The sequence below is a fragment of the Equus caballus genome, chromosome 1 (assembly GCF_041296265.1).
Source record: "Equus caballus isolate H_3958 breed thoroughbred chromosome 1, TB-T2T, whole genome shotgun sequence".
In the NCBI taxonomy this organism is placed as follows: domain Eukaryota; kingdom Metazoa; phylum Chordata; class Mammalia; order Perissodactyla; family Equidae; genus Equus; species Equus caballus.
Window position 1 is genome coordinate 94,889,894 of NC_091684.1, and position 14,538 is coordinate 94,904,431.

The window sequence follows — 14,538 nt, forward strand, 5'->3', positions numbered from 1 at the left end:
CCACGTGTTCTTTCTGCAGGGTGAGACACGAGATATGCTGCCGGATGCTGTGCCAGATGACCTGCCAGATGCTGTGCCAGATTCGCAGCCAGATGCTGAGCCGGATACGCTGCCAGATGCTGAGCCAGATACGCTGCCAGATGCCTCACCGGATCAACCACCATATCACCCGCCGCCTCCCCCACATTTTATCCCAAATTTCAACCCTTTCTACTTGGTTGCCCTCATCCCGGCCCTGCTCATGTTCCCTGTGCTGATCTGGTGCATCTGGCGGCTGTGCTACAAGAAGGTAAGTGACCTCTGCCATACAGCCCTGGGGCCTAGGCCCACGCGACCCCCGAAGGGACCGAGACGCCTACCTGCCCCATGATCCTGCCTGTGGGCAGGTTCCCATCAGCTCCGGGGTCATCATATAAGCAGCAGAGGCACAGACTCTGTCCTCCATTCTTGGGCACAGACACAGCTGGGCTGGCTTCTCAGGAGCCTCCTGGCTCATGGTCACCTCAGGGAGGTGGCCTTCCAGCTGCCCTGGGCCTGGGGAGTGGTGACCCCAGGCCCCGGAGACTCAGGTGGACTGGAGGCCAGGAGTGGCCTCAGCTGTTAGGAAAGAAGAGGGGTCTGCAGGGGGCACAGTTGGCCCCAAAGGGAGACTGATGCTGGCAGGGGGATTCAGAACCTTCGATGGGCAAGAGGGATGTTGCTCATCTCTAGTGCGTTCCTCAGTCCTTCCTCAGTTATTACTAAGCACCAGGATGTGCTGGGCCCCATGCTGGGCGCCAAGGGACAGAAGTGAAGCGGCCTCTCTCCTTGCCCACAGGATCTCACAGCCTAGAATCTCGTCCGGTTTGGTGCCTGGGGGTATTGAGGGTAAAATGTCAACCTTCATAGGGTGTGACAAGTGCCCTGTGTAGCCAGAGCAAGCGGGAAGGACAGAGACTTGCCCGGGGGAGGGAGGGAAGGCCGAGGCTCTGGCTAGCTGGCTTTGAGGGACACAGGCCAGAGAGCTGGAGGGAGACAGGAAGCAGCAGAGGTGTGGAGGGGCTGAGCAACCAGCAAGAAGCAGGTCTGGATTCCCACAAAGGAGAAGCAGTGAGGAGAGGACGCCCGGGGTGGGGGACTGTCATCCCTGAGGGCTGGGCAGCCAGGGAGGGCTTCAGGGCCTGGGGGGAGAGAGGGAGGACAGGACGGGGAGGGTTCTCTTGTTCATGTGATGTAAGGCTGCTGAGGGCAGGACCAGGCGGGTGTGTCCACCAGGGACCAGGCCCTTAGTGTGCTGTGTCCCCGTGACCCTTCAGGGAGGGCCCGATTCTCCTTTGATAATCAGGGAGCCTGGGGCTCAGGAGCCTGGAGGCTGTTGACCACCCAGCACAGGCAGTGGACGCCCAGATGACTCCCCAAACCCCACGTTCTGTCCCTCTGCTGCAGAGCAGGAGCCCGGCCTGTCCTCACGGCTGAGCCAGAGCTCTCCACCTCCCTCCCAGCCTGGGTTTATGTCTCTTTAACCTTCTAGACCGTCAAGGAGCCACCACCAGTGCAGAAAGCAGAAAAAGTAAGTGGTGTTTGGTCTGGACGCCGTCAACAGGCCTGATGTGCACACTGACCTTCCCGGAGAGGCCTCCTGCAGCCTGTGGGGACATTTCCTCTCGCACCCACCAGCTCCTGACTACCTGGGCAGAGAGAGCTGGCAGAAAGAAGAGGGTGACAGAGGAGCAGGGAGGAGCCCTGGGGAGGACGTGGGACTCATGAAATGTCCCCCAGACAACACCCTTGCTGTGCCCCCAACCCAGCCTGATGCAGGGCCTTTGTCAGTGACTGAGGGACTCGGGATAGCCTGCTTCAGCAACTGCTAGGATCCCTGCTGAAATGCATGGGGTGTGTTGGCCAGTTCCCAACGACTGTCTGTGGGATGGGCCTTCCCAGGGCTCAGGGGAGCCTCGGGAAGGGGGCTCTCAGGTTTCAGGGAGCTGGTCCCCTCCGGGTCTCCCAGATGTTGGCTCCTTTCCATTGGTCTCCATCCCTGTGCCCTGGCCAGGCGAGGGGCTTTCTGGGACTGGCCTTAGGGTCTGCAGGGCTCAGGAGGGTGAGCGAGTTTTAGCTGGCATTGTTCCGTGAGGGCGGCCCAGCCCAGGTGAGCACGGGGTCAAGGGTCACGGGAGCAGGCTGTGGCTCTCCTAAGGTGGGGCAATCCAGGCCCATGGGAAGTAGTCAGAGCTGGGGCCCGGGGTCCCCAGGCAGGGGCCCTGGTCCTGGGATCTGGCGGACAACAGGCCTCACTGCCCTGGAGGCCTGTGCGCTGGTTGCAGGGTGACCTGGGTGGCTGGCTCTGCCTGCAGCAGGTGAATGGAGTCCTGTCTCCTGGAAATGCTCACAGCCTGATGTCCCCCGTGATGTCACTCGGCCTCACCCCAGGATTCTCCAGCAAGGGCCGCCTCCAGAAACCAAGGGGGAGGACAAGATTGGTTGGATGTTTGGGGAGAGACATTTTCACAAACCCAAAGGAGTTTGCTTGTTTTTCACATGGAGCCCGCCCTCCTGTGGTGCAGCATGCTGCTCATTTGTCCTCAAACTCTCCAACCAGCACTTGCTGAGTGGCCAGTGCTTGACAGGTGTTAGTGACCAGACGTCATGTGTCTGCACCCTAGGAGCTGCCAGACATGAAGCCAACTCTGTTTTCTCTTCCCAGGAGCCAGAAGATAAGATATGCTGTGTACGAACATGCCCCACAGTGTTTGTACCTTGCGGGTGCCAATCAAGTGGGATATATCGGATGGAGGTGATTAGGGCTCCTGGGGGGGGTGGGCTGTGACCCCCAGGCTGGGGTGGGAGGAGAGGGGCCGCTGGTTCATGCTGCACAGGCCTGGCCTCGAAGGCACAGCTTGGCTGGAGATGAGTTTTATGGGCTTTGGACTTTGATCACTTGGTACCAGAGAAAAACCCACAGCCTTCTGGACCCTTGAGGCCAGGGACAGGCCAAAAGTATGAGGGCTCCTGCTCACACCACCACCAGGAGGGTCCTAGCTCTCGTCTCCCCCTTGGAAAGGACCCAAGTTTCTGCATGTTGGTGGCTGCCTCACAGCTGGCCAGTCCCTGGTTCTCTGAGCTTGTCACCAGCTGCAGCAATGGCTTGGGCTTCACTGGCCACCAGGGAGATGAGTGAAGACAAACTCTATCCCAAACAGGCCTGTGCAGGTCACAACACAAAGGAAAACTCTGAGCCACATTCTCACCACCATTAAAACTGCCAGAAATGGCAGTGACTCCTGCTACCCTTGCAGACGTCCGCCCAGCATAGTGAGGCAGAGAGCCTCTGCATTGTCCTTGTGGCCCACTGAGATGGGGAGACTACGTGGTGGAGTGGGGGCCCTGGAGGAAACGTCCTTCCCCAGAAAGTGTTCATCCCCACCCTGGTGCAGGAGAACCCAGCCCAGCAGGGGACGAGAGATGAGGGGGATGGAAAGGCCTGGGTGGCTGGTGGTGAGGAGGAAGGAAGCCCACAGTCCCTGCCCGGCTTTGCCCTCCTCCTCCCGGGTCCTGCCTCTGTCCCGGGTCGGATCCATTGCCTCCTCTTGGAGTCTGTGAAGGCAGCTGGAGAACCAGCCCTGCCCCTGTCCTGGCAGTCAGTTTAGGGCAGAGAAGCCCAAATACACCTTCCAGAGAGGGCGGAGATGCCTGCCAGGGGCTTGTTCTTGCTTCCAGGGCACGGCTCCCACCCCTACCAGGACCCAGAGCGGCCTGAACCGCAGGGCCCTGCCCCCATGATGCCACCCGCCTCTGGGTCCAGGGCCACTTTTTCTGGTCTGTTACCCGCCTTCACTTCCTTCTCCCTCTCTACCCCCTCCCCTGTGTGAGGAACCTGCCCCCAGCAGGGCATGGGTCCTCTTCCCACCTTCTCCTGTGGCCCCCCAGATGAGACCCTCATCCCCTCTTCTTTGGCTCCAGCCCGGGTTCCCTTCCCCACCTCACATTTCCCCTTCAAGACCCTCCTTGGCCACCACGTCTCCTCCAACCTTTGAACTTTTCCCCTGAAAGTAGCCCCTGATTTGTCCTCCTGCACCAAAAATACTGATTTGTTCCAGATTCCCGAACAGTGTGTATCCCACCGTGACCACCCCCACCCAAAACAAGCCAGGCACTAGACACCCTCCCCCAGGGGAGGCTGCAGTGCTGTGTCAGCGAGTGCATGGAGACAGAGGCCTGGGAGCCACAGGGGCCACCACCCCTTGGAGACACCATGCCTGCCTACAGCTTGCTGACAGCCACTTGTGCCTTTCAGGGCAAACTGGATACCTTGTGCAACTTTGCTCAAAACTGCAACCAGGTGCCGTTGATGTGGTGTCAGCCCAGAGATAAGGTAAGCCGAGGACAGGCTTGCTCCTCATGGGGCAGGGGCCTTGCTTTTGCCCTGGACTATTGTGCTCTGGGACTGTGGGTGACGTGCCAAGGAGGAATGGCCCAGACATGGAGACTGGGTGCTCAAGGCCTCCCAGGCCACTTCTGGACATGACCCCTGTGTTTCCATGCACTGTCGGCTCAGGAATGTGGGGAGCTTTCTCATCTGGAGCAATAGGCAGCCCTTCCAAACTGAAGTGAAAGGGCTGGAGAGGCCAGGAGCCCAGTGCGTGCTGTGGCCTCCCGGGCCATGGCCCTCCTCACGGCCCAGCAGGTCCTGTGGGTCTGCTGGCTCCCCGCCTCCAAGGAGCCAGGAGTGGAGGAGGGCATGGTGACCCCTCCCCAATGTTCTCTGTGCAACACTGCCTGGCTTCACCACCTATAAAGGTTCTGTCCTGTGTCATTCTCTGTGACAACAGGGAGAAGCCAAATTGTCACAAGTGTCATCTTGAAATTTAATAATGATGCCTAATATTTTTAAGCTTCTTTTTAAATTGCAGTAACATTGGTTTATAACATATAAAGTTCATGTGTACATCGTTATGTTTCAGTTTCTGTGTAGACTACATTGTGTTCACCCAAAGACCAATTACTGTCCATCACCATACACACGTGCCGTTTAGTCCTTTCACCTTCTCCCCTCCCCACTTCCTCTCTGGTAACCACCAATCCAATCTCTGTCTATTTGTGTTTCTCTCTTCTTGTTTTTACCTTCTACTTATGAGTGAAATCATATGATATATGAGTTTCTCTGTCTGAATTTTTCTCTTAGAAGAAGACCCTCAAGGTCCATCCATGTTGTCACAAATGGCAGATTTCATCTTTTTTTATGGCTGAGTAATATTCCATCGTGTATATATACCACATCTTCTTTATCCGTTCATCCATTGATGGGCACTTAGGTTGTTTCTGAGTCTTGGCTATTGTGAATAATGCTGCAATGAACATAGCGGTGCAAATATCTTTTTGAATTAGTGTTTTGATGTTCTTTGGGCAAATACCCAGAAGTGGAATAGCTGGATTGTATGGTAGTTCTATTCTTAATTTTTTGAGGAATTTCCATACTGTTTTCCATAGTGGCTGCACCAGTTTACATTCCCACCAGCACTGTATGAGAGTCCCTTTTCTCCACATCCTCTCCAACACTGGTTATTTCCTGTCTTGTTATATATAGCCATTCTGATGGGCATGAGGTGATATCTCATTGTAGTTGTGCTTTGCATTTCCCTAGTAATTATTGATATTGAAGATCTTTCCATGTCCCTGTTGGCCATCTGTATATCTTCTTTGGGAAAATGTCTATTCAGATCCTTTTTCCATTTTTTAATCAGGTTGTTTTTTGTTGTTGAGTTGTATGAGTTCTTTATATATTTTGTATATTAACCTCTTTCAGATATCTAGTTTGCAGATATCTTCTCCCAATTATTAGGTTGTCTTTTTATTTTCTTGGTGGCTTCCTTTGCCGTGCAGAAGCTTTTTAGTTTGCTGTAGTCATATTTGTTTATTTTTTATTTTGTTTCCCTTGCCTGAGTAGATATGCTATTTGAAAAGATACTACTAAGACCAATGTCAAAGAGTGTACTCCCTATGTTTTCTTCTAGAAGTTTTACGGTTTCAGGCCTTACATTCAATCGTTAATCCATTTTGAGTTCATTTTTGTGCACAGTGTAAGACAATGGTCTACATTCATTCTTTTGCATGTGGCTGTCCAGTTTTCCCAACACCATTTATTGAAGAGCCTTTCCTTTCTTCATTGTGCATTCTTGGCTCCTTTGTTGAAAATTAGCTGTCCATAGATGTGTGGGTTTATTTCTGAGCTCTCACTTCTGTTCCATTGACCTGTGTGTCTGTTTTTCTGCCAGTACCATGCTGTTTTGATTACTACAGCATTGTGTAGTATATTTTGAAATCGGGGAGTGTGATGCCTCCAGCTTTGTTCTTTTTTCTCAGGGTTGCTTTGTCTATTCTTGTCTTGTGTTGTTCCATATAAATTTTAGGATTCTTTGTTCTCTTTCTGTGAAAAATGTTGTTGGGATTTTAATAGGGATTGCATTGAATATGTAGATTGCTTTATGTTGTGGACATTTTAACTATGTTAATTCTTACAACCCATGAGCACGGACTATCTTTCCATTTCTTTATGTCTTCTTCGATGTTTTTATGATGGCTAATTTTTATTGAGTCCTTCCTATGGGCCAGTTGCAAGCGTAAGAACTTTACAGGTTTGCCCTCTGCAGCCTCCCAGTAACTGTTCTTGTAGGGACTTCTATTATCCCAGTGTTATCAAGGGGGGAGCTCATACACAGAGAGGCTGAGTGACTTGTCCCAGATCACAAAGCCTGGGACTGGCCAAGCTGGACTTGAGCCCCGACTCAGGCTATACCCTCTCCCTGCCCTGCCCCCGTTTCGGGTCAGCATTCGTGATCTCATGATGGTTTCCCCAAAGCACTGCAGGGCTGCCCTTCTCAGGACCCCGGGCCCAAGGAGAGCAGTGCTCTTGGCTCACTGGGGCTCATCGACCTGGTTCCCCATGCTCAGGCCCTTGGCGCAGGCTGGGCCTGAAGGAACCTGTTGTTCCCAGGGTCTGTCCTGAGGGCTGCATCGGCCACATTCCCTGAATCAGGCAGACGCTGGCTCTCGATGGCTGGGCAGGTGGGTGTTCACAAGCTCTGGGCAGGCCCAAGAGTGTCTGGGCACTGCTGATGAGATACCCCCAAGACCTGCTGACACCTAGCAGGGCCCTTGTCTGGTGTCGGTGGTGTCGGGGCTCCTTGGTAGCTGGGCTCCTGGTCTGGGTCTACTAGAGCTCTCAGTCCCAGCCATGCCATCACAGAAGCCCCATCTCCATCTGATTCGCCTGGAGCCTCTCCCCAGGACCTTAGCCCCGTTATGGTCACGAGAGCGCCACGCCACCTTATGCCCCAAACAGTGGAGACCCCGGCCCAGAGATGCCCACTCAGGTGCTGGAGAGACAGAGCAAGACAGAGGGTTCAAGTGGAGGAGGCGAGAGGCCAGAGGGTGGATGAGGGAAGGATGCCAGCAATGGCCTTTCGGCCCAGCAGGGTGAGGGCAGGGCTGCCGAGCAGCCCTCTGAAATGCTCATGTTCCCAAGGACCACTCTCTGAAGCTCAGGTTGGGAGAGTAGTGGATTATGGGGCACTGACAGCTGCTCAGGGCTCCACCAGACCCCTGCAATGCCAGCTCTCGAGGCCTCCCAGCAGTCCTGCGAGCCTGGAGTGACCAACCATTTGTTTCCTGATGGCAAAACAGAGGCCCAGGAGGTCAGGGGAGTGTCGGAGACCCCATGGAGAGTAAGGGGCAGCCTCCAGGGCTGTCTGAAATAAACCCTGCTCGTCCTCAGGAGAGCCGGGAGCCCATAACTGTGCCTGTGGACGCGGGCCCCTGCCCACTCCTCTGCCCCCGTCTTGTTTGACCTTGTCCCTCCCAACCTTTGTCCTGGAGACCCGAGTGTTGTAGGACTTCTGTTGGCTACCCCACTATTCCAGTAGGTGCAGGAGTTCTGGCTCCTTCTCTTTAAGCCTTCAGCGCACTGGTCCCAGGCCTTGAAGTGAATCAGGGACTAAAGAGACTGGGGTGAGAGCCGGGCCCTTCAGTCTCTGCAGACCAGAGCTGGCCCCAACCCCAGTCCTGAGTGTACAGCGCCAGACACCCAGCCCCTGCTGCTTGGGCACGCATTATCCAGTAGCGGCCTCGTGACCTTCCTTCCTGAGCCACAGGCTCCCTGAGTGAGAAGGAGGTCTGGAGCTGGAGGAGAGAGCACATCTCAGTGAGAACCCATTTGAGACCAGGCTTGGGGGACTCAGCTCAGCCCAGCGGGGCCCCGGTGAGGGGGCTAGAAGGTGCTGGTCAGATATCCTACCCTGGACAGTCATTCGCCCTCACCCACTCACTGCAGGTCCCCTTGCATGCCCCCCACCCTCTTCCAGGAGGTCTCCTAGACATAACCTCAGCCTGGCCCGCTTTACCAGGCTATGCTGGAATCAGAAGCAACAGAGGAGGGAGTTGGCATTCCTGGCAGATCCAGTGCCCAGCCTGTCTCTGCTCCATCTGGGCCCTGACCCACAGGGGAGGTTGTTTCCATACTCCTGCTCATGAGCTGGACCTGCAGTCCGGCCTGGGGCCACGGAAGAGCTGGGGATATTAGTGGACCTTTCACACGGAGTGCTGTTGACTCCAGGAGCTGCTGCCTTCTAGAACCGCACTCACTGGCTTGTTTCAGCAAATCTAGGCTTTTTGCACTTCAGCACCTAATAATGCAGGAAATTCCCAAAGGCTCAGTTTACTGCAAACCTCAGCTGATTTGTATCTAAGGTGTCAGTCTTGTTTACTGTAAACTTGTGTAAAATGACTTGTCTCTCTGCCCCGGGGCCTGCAATTCCCAGAGGAATTTTTCTAATCCTGTTCCCTCCCAGACCCTCTCTCCCCACATGCATATACGATGACGATGACGCAGCAACGCCCAGTCTAGTTTCTTAATCTTAAGCAAAACCCTGACTCCCGTCCGGGGTCCTGATTCTCTTCCTCTGTTGCCTTAGATCCCTGGGCAGCCCCTTAGCTCATGGACAACAGTTCTAGATCCATCAGGAAAATGGGGCCAATAATGGGAAACCTTGCCCTCTCTCACTGAACGTGATGCTGACAGTAATGTCACTGTTCTCCGCTGCGTATCATCTGAGTGCACACCCCCACCCCAGGCCCTTGACGAACAGGATCTCATTTCATTCCCATAACAACAGCTGCCCTTTGTCCAGAGTTTACAGACGGCCACGCTGTTCTGAGTACTAACACAAGTGCATGCTCTGCGGCCCCCCAACAGCTCTATGTGGGACGAAGCTGAGGCCCTACACAGTTAAGTCAGCAGCCCAAAGTCGCACAGCCATGGAGCAGTGGGGCCATGCAACAGCCCGGTGCCCGGCCCCTCCCCATGTGCTTGGCTGCCCATCTGTCCTGCAAGGAGGTCGCTGCTCTGCATTTAGCAGCTGTGGACACTGAGGCTCTGACGTTTAGAGAGGGGCTCAGCGTGACCGGCTTATGAGGGCTGTAGCAGGACTGTGAATGACCCCTGGGGAGGCTCCCTTCCAAGTCTGGCCTCCATGCCCCAACTCATGCTGTCCGGGTGATATGGAAACATCTGGAAAGTACTTCCTTCTGCTGTGCGGTGTGGTAGATGTGCAGACACTTGTGAATATGACTGTCTTCTTGTCTCACTGTGTTGCTTGCAGACCTCCTCTAACCATGAACTGATAGCTATCTGCCGGGAAGCCGTTGTTCTGGGTAATGCTTAGAGCTGGGTACAGATGGGCCTTGTGATGCATCATGGCCAAGGAGCTCCTGAGTCCCTGTGACCCTGCCCGTGGAGGGAGCTCAGCCAAGGGTGTGATAAAGCAGGGGGTGGCTTCACCCCTCCAGGAAGTCCTCACTCAGCAGCTGTCCTTCAGCCACTGATCTTTGGGGAAGTCTCCAATCATAACTTTGGGGTTGTGATGGCTGCCGGCTCCTCTGTGCTCCACAGTCGTCCCTGGTCCCCCACCCTGAACTCACACTCACACACCCTCACACTCTCACACACACACTTCCCCATGAAACAAGCAGGAAATCCAAACTGGAGCCGAAGCTCCAAAGCACTGGAGATCAAGGCTGGCAAGCAGCCATTTGCCAAGCGTTTTAAGAAGCATCCCTCCACCGTGGAGAGGTTAGGCTGGTGCAGGAAATGATGGGGCACCGGCTTAGCTCTCTGCCGTTGGTGGAAAGCCCGAGAGGAAGGAGACCCCCCACCAGCCACAGGCCCCTGCCCTTCCCCTCTTACGCTTACACCACCAACTCGGGCTCTGCCGACGGCCAGGCGTTTCCCCTGCTGTCTGGAGCCCCTCGCTCCTCTCCATCGTCCACGTGCAGACCCCCTGCAGCTCCCACAGAGAGGCTGTGGCCTGGGGAGGCGGGACGCCTCAGTGCAGTGTCCTACGGTCGTGCTCCTGAGGAGATCAAAGGGTCCCACAGCCATTGCTAGACACTTGGTCTAGACTAATCTGCTCACATTCTGGAGCCAATAAGCAGAAATAAGGGTAAAGATTCCAGTCTGTTCTCAGTAGCAACAGAAACAGCACACCCATGCCTGTGCGTAACACAAGTGTACTGACCTACAATGAAAAGAAGCTACGGTACTTTACTCATGCTATAAAAGAAGATGTGAAAACATGGAGACCTAGACTACAGTGTCAGCTTTTCCTGAAGGAATCCGTGGGCTTAGTGATGCTTTAGTCGAAATTGTAGTGAACATTTTTAGGGAGTTTGATCAAAATGATTCTAAACTTCACCTGAAAAAAAAACAGTTAAGAATAGTTAAGGAAGGGTCAGCCTCAGTGGCCTAGTGGTTGACCTGCCTGGGTTCAGCTCCTGGGCATGGACGTACACCACTGGTCAGTGGCCCACATACAAGATAGAGGAAGACTGACAAGAGATGTTAGGGCGAATCTTCCACAGCAAAAAAAGAAAGAAAAGAAATGGAATTTCTGGTGCCATCCTGGGACAGGGAGGCTGGGGTCCTGCTGAATGACTGAGACCCTGCCCGTGGGCCTGAGAGAGGCTGTCTGACTTCAGTGTTGAGAAGAGAGGTCCGGCTCCAGTGCTCTGGGGGCTATGAGACTGGAGTGCTCCTGGACTGGCTTCAGGAATGCCGCATGGCAGAGGCGGCACTAGAGGATAGGGGAGTCTGGATGTCTGAAATGGAGAGGTCAGGGAGGACAGCCCTGGAACAGAGAAGCACAGAGGGCACAGCAGGGATCCAGGGATGCTCTGGGTGCATGCAGGGAGCATTGGCGACGGGCCGGGAGCCTGGGGTTGGCTGGTTGGGCTGTTTGGGCTGGTTGGGCTGGGCACCAGAGCTGGATCCCCAGGCAGTGGGGAAGTGCAGCGGAAGATGTGAGCTGGTGAGGAAGCTCTTGGGAAAGATGGTACTCTGAGGCCCGGATTGGGGGTAGAGCAGAGCCAGGTGACCAGGTGAGAAGGCACACTTGAGTCAGCCTAAGAGGAAGGTGAGAATGGTGGCCAGGGCCACAGGTGGCTCAGGACAGGCACTGGGCAGAGTGGGCCCTGAGGCTGGGCCTGGTGACCTGGAGGCTAGGGAGGTCTAGAGGGAAGAAGGCAGGGGAGGTGAGCATGGGCAATATGGGGGCCAGCAGGAAGGTGGCAGGGGAGGGCAAGCCTGGGCCCTGGGTCTGGAGGAGAGAATGGCCAGCTAGGGCGTGGAGATCAGACAAGGGGACTGCTGATGAATAATCCAAGAATTTGCTGTCTGCAGAGACTTCAGGACTCTATTCAAGGTGGTTATGTGGGTGTTTGGAAAATAAGCAGATTTATTTTCTCGTGTGTATTTTTATCTATTATCTAGTTTCTCTACAATGGGCAGGTATTACTTTTATAATCAGAAAAAGTAAAAATGTTTATGTATAAAAGAGAAGATATTAACTTGATAAAATCTAAGGTGAATTGACATAGAAAGTTGCCTAGAAAGTGACATTTAGCAAGGTATCTCAGTTTTGTCATGCTGGGGAAGATCAGAGTGAGGAACCCCTTCCCATCTCTGGGCTTGGCTCTGCTCTGCACATAAGGGTGCAGGTCCCAGAGGGTATGTGTATTTCCCAAGAGTTTTGTCGGATCAGACATCCTTGTGGGTGTGGAAGAGGACAACATCAGGTTCAAGGTGTCGCACATTCATTAAGACATACTTATAAATTCAAGGGGTTTTAGATGTTTTGTTTTCCTAATGTGACTCCATTAGGGGGAAAAACCATGATCATTCTAAAGGGTTAATAAAGATTTTAAAAACTAGGGTGATGAAAGTGACGGTCTCAGTAAGAGAAAGCAGCATTCAGTGCCCTTTGTCATTCACAGGCATCTTATGCGTGAGTGACAGGTTCACAGAAGCCAGAGTCTACACACCATGTGGAGCACCTGGGTGGTCTGGTGGGAGTTTCTGGGGTCTGACAGGCCCAGACAGACCTAGCAGGGGGCTCAGCGGGATTCTGGGCAGCAGAAGGGTGGGCTTGAGTAGAGAAGGAGCTTGCCAGGCCCCGGCAGCCAGAGAAACCACAGCCTTCTGCTCCCAATTCAGTGGCTTTTCAGTGACCTTCTCCTTCTTGTCCCTGCAGGACAGATGCATGAACTTCACCCTAGTGAAGCCGCCCTGCGGGCAGTTGTCCTGTGGCCCAAAGATCTGCCTTGCACCCAGCCAGGAGTGCTTCCCCCTCCACAGCTGCTGCTCACGGTGCCAACACCCCCAAGCCATCTGCTCCCGGCCTGCCTCCAGGATGCTGCCGATGATCCCCCCCCATGCCCAGGCACTCTGCAGAACTACTTTGTCACACCCGCCCCCTTAGTCCAACCTCTAAAGCACCAGAAACGCGGGATTGTTAAGAGCCCCTTGTGTACTGAATTGTGCATATATATATTGAGTCTTGGTTTACAGTCAAACAGAGTTGGAATTTGTTGCTGATCGGCAAGAGTTTGTTTTCTGATGAGTGTTGCCCCATGGTATAAGACATATCTATACTGCTTCTACAGGGACAAAGCACCCTGGTGTCGTGTGGATGTAGACGTGGCTGCGTCCCACTCCCCACAGCCTGATCTTCATCTGTCACCAAGGGCTGCAACACGTGGGGTTTTAGCCAAATTCTGCTCTGGTGAAAAAGCGCGGAACATCTTTGGACTATGAATACAATCTTGTGTCTACTCCCTTGTTTTATGCAGAGAGAAGTACTTGAATTTCTCAGCTCCTTCACTTGATGCTCTTGGTTTCCATTCTTTGGCTACCCACATTCTGACTGTGTCATAGGAAGAGACAGCCCCCTAGCCTTTGTCAGCTGGAAGGGCCACTTCATTTCCCAGATAGCCCGAACTATCCCTAAGCCCAGGAGAACTTTAGAGGGCCCTGTTTCCCAGAGAAGGTGCACCTCCCCTGTTAGCCCTTTGCCACCATAGCAGAAACCACGGACCAACAGGGATGTTTCAGCATGCAGTGTCCTGCCGCCCAGCATGTGCACACGTGTCTGTGTGACTACTCCAAGTGCCGGGCACACAGCCCACAGCAGCCTGACTCGGGACCCCTGGGCAGAAAGAAAAAAAACTGTTGCCAGAATGGCGTGTATGTCTCTATGCAGAGACTGTTTGCAGGGTTCCACTAGGGCATGTGACCTTGAACCTTGACAGCGTTTATACCTGAAGTTGCCGTTTCTTAAGGGCCCCTCCCTCACTGCTCTGTCTTGTCACAGCTTGGGCCCCACATCTGTGTCCTGACAACGGCCAGGACAGGAGCAGTGAGAGAGGGCATCCCCCACACCCTCGTGGGCCTAGTCCATCTCTGCTAGCACGTCCGTCTCCCAAGCCCTTTATAAGAAGGCTTTCCCCGGCACAAAATGCCAGGCACAAGGCATTTCAGAGAAATAAGCCAACGGAAGTGGAGGAAATCGAGGAGGGTACTGAAAGCCCCATGGTGTGGGACTCAGTGTTTGATTTTGGCCTCGCTCAGAGATGCATTCCCAGAGCAACTGTAGGCGCAGAGAGCAGCCATCCATCCCTCACTTCCTGACATCCCACATGGAATGTGAGCCCCTTGTCACTATTGTGTTTTGGTTTGGTTTGGTGTCACAAAGAGTAAAAGCCACTGGTCTGGTTGTGTAAATACAGAGGATGTTAATGAGGGGCACTTGATGCCTGGCTGGCAGATGACACGGCCCATATGTGGCCCCATGGGGCAGGGTCCAGAGAGGTGGGTCACAGACTCGAGTGCAGGGGTGGAGTGGGCCCCACTGGTTCTGGAGCCTTCGCTGAGCTGCCTGGCACCTCTGGGTCATGTACACGTTCCAGCTTTAAAAAACGGTGACTGGGACTGTGGGTCTTTTGAGAATGAGGGAAAAAATATTTATTGTATTCATGATACCAAGAAAAGTGTGTGAAACTTTTTTTATTAAGCAGGAAGAGCGTTAAAATAACCTCAAAGTGTATAGAGAAGTTTTATCTCTTCCTTAGAAGTGGAATATTTCGGGTTGTCCATAATTGGTGAAAGCATGGTCTGGGTCTGAGAGATTCGAAGACACTTTCCCAAAATTGGCTGTGTGCTCCTACTTTTTATCC

The 14,538-nt window shown here is 53.8% G+C and overlaps 1 protein-coding gene across 1 annotated transcript in view; it reads left to right on the plus strand.

Moving 5' to 3' along the window:
* Positions 1-12,879, plus strand: part of ANTXRL (ANTXR like) — a 47,072-nt gene extending 34,193 nt beyond the window's left edge. The window contains exons 13-17 of the mRNA XM_005602734.4: positions 20-289; positions 1,511-1,549; positions 2,684-2,773; positions 4,274-4,351; positions 12,558-12,879. Coding sequence (XP_005602791.2) covers positions 20-289; positions 1,511-1,549; positions 2,684-2,773; positions 4,274-4,351; positions 12,558-12,785 — 705 coding nt within the window. The 3' untranslated portion in view covers positions 12,786-12,879. The remainder of the gene's footprint in view (positions 1-19; positions 290-1,510; positions 1,550-2,683; positions 2,774-4,273; positions 4,352-12,557) is intronic.
* The last annotated feature ends 1,659 nt before the right edge of the window (positions 12,880-14,538 follow it).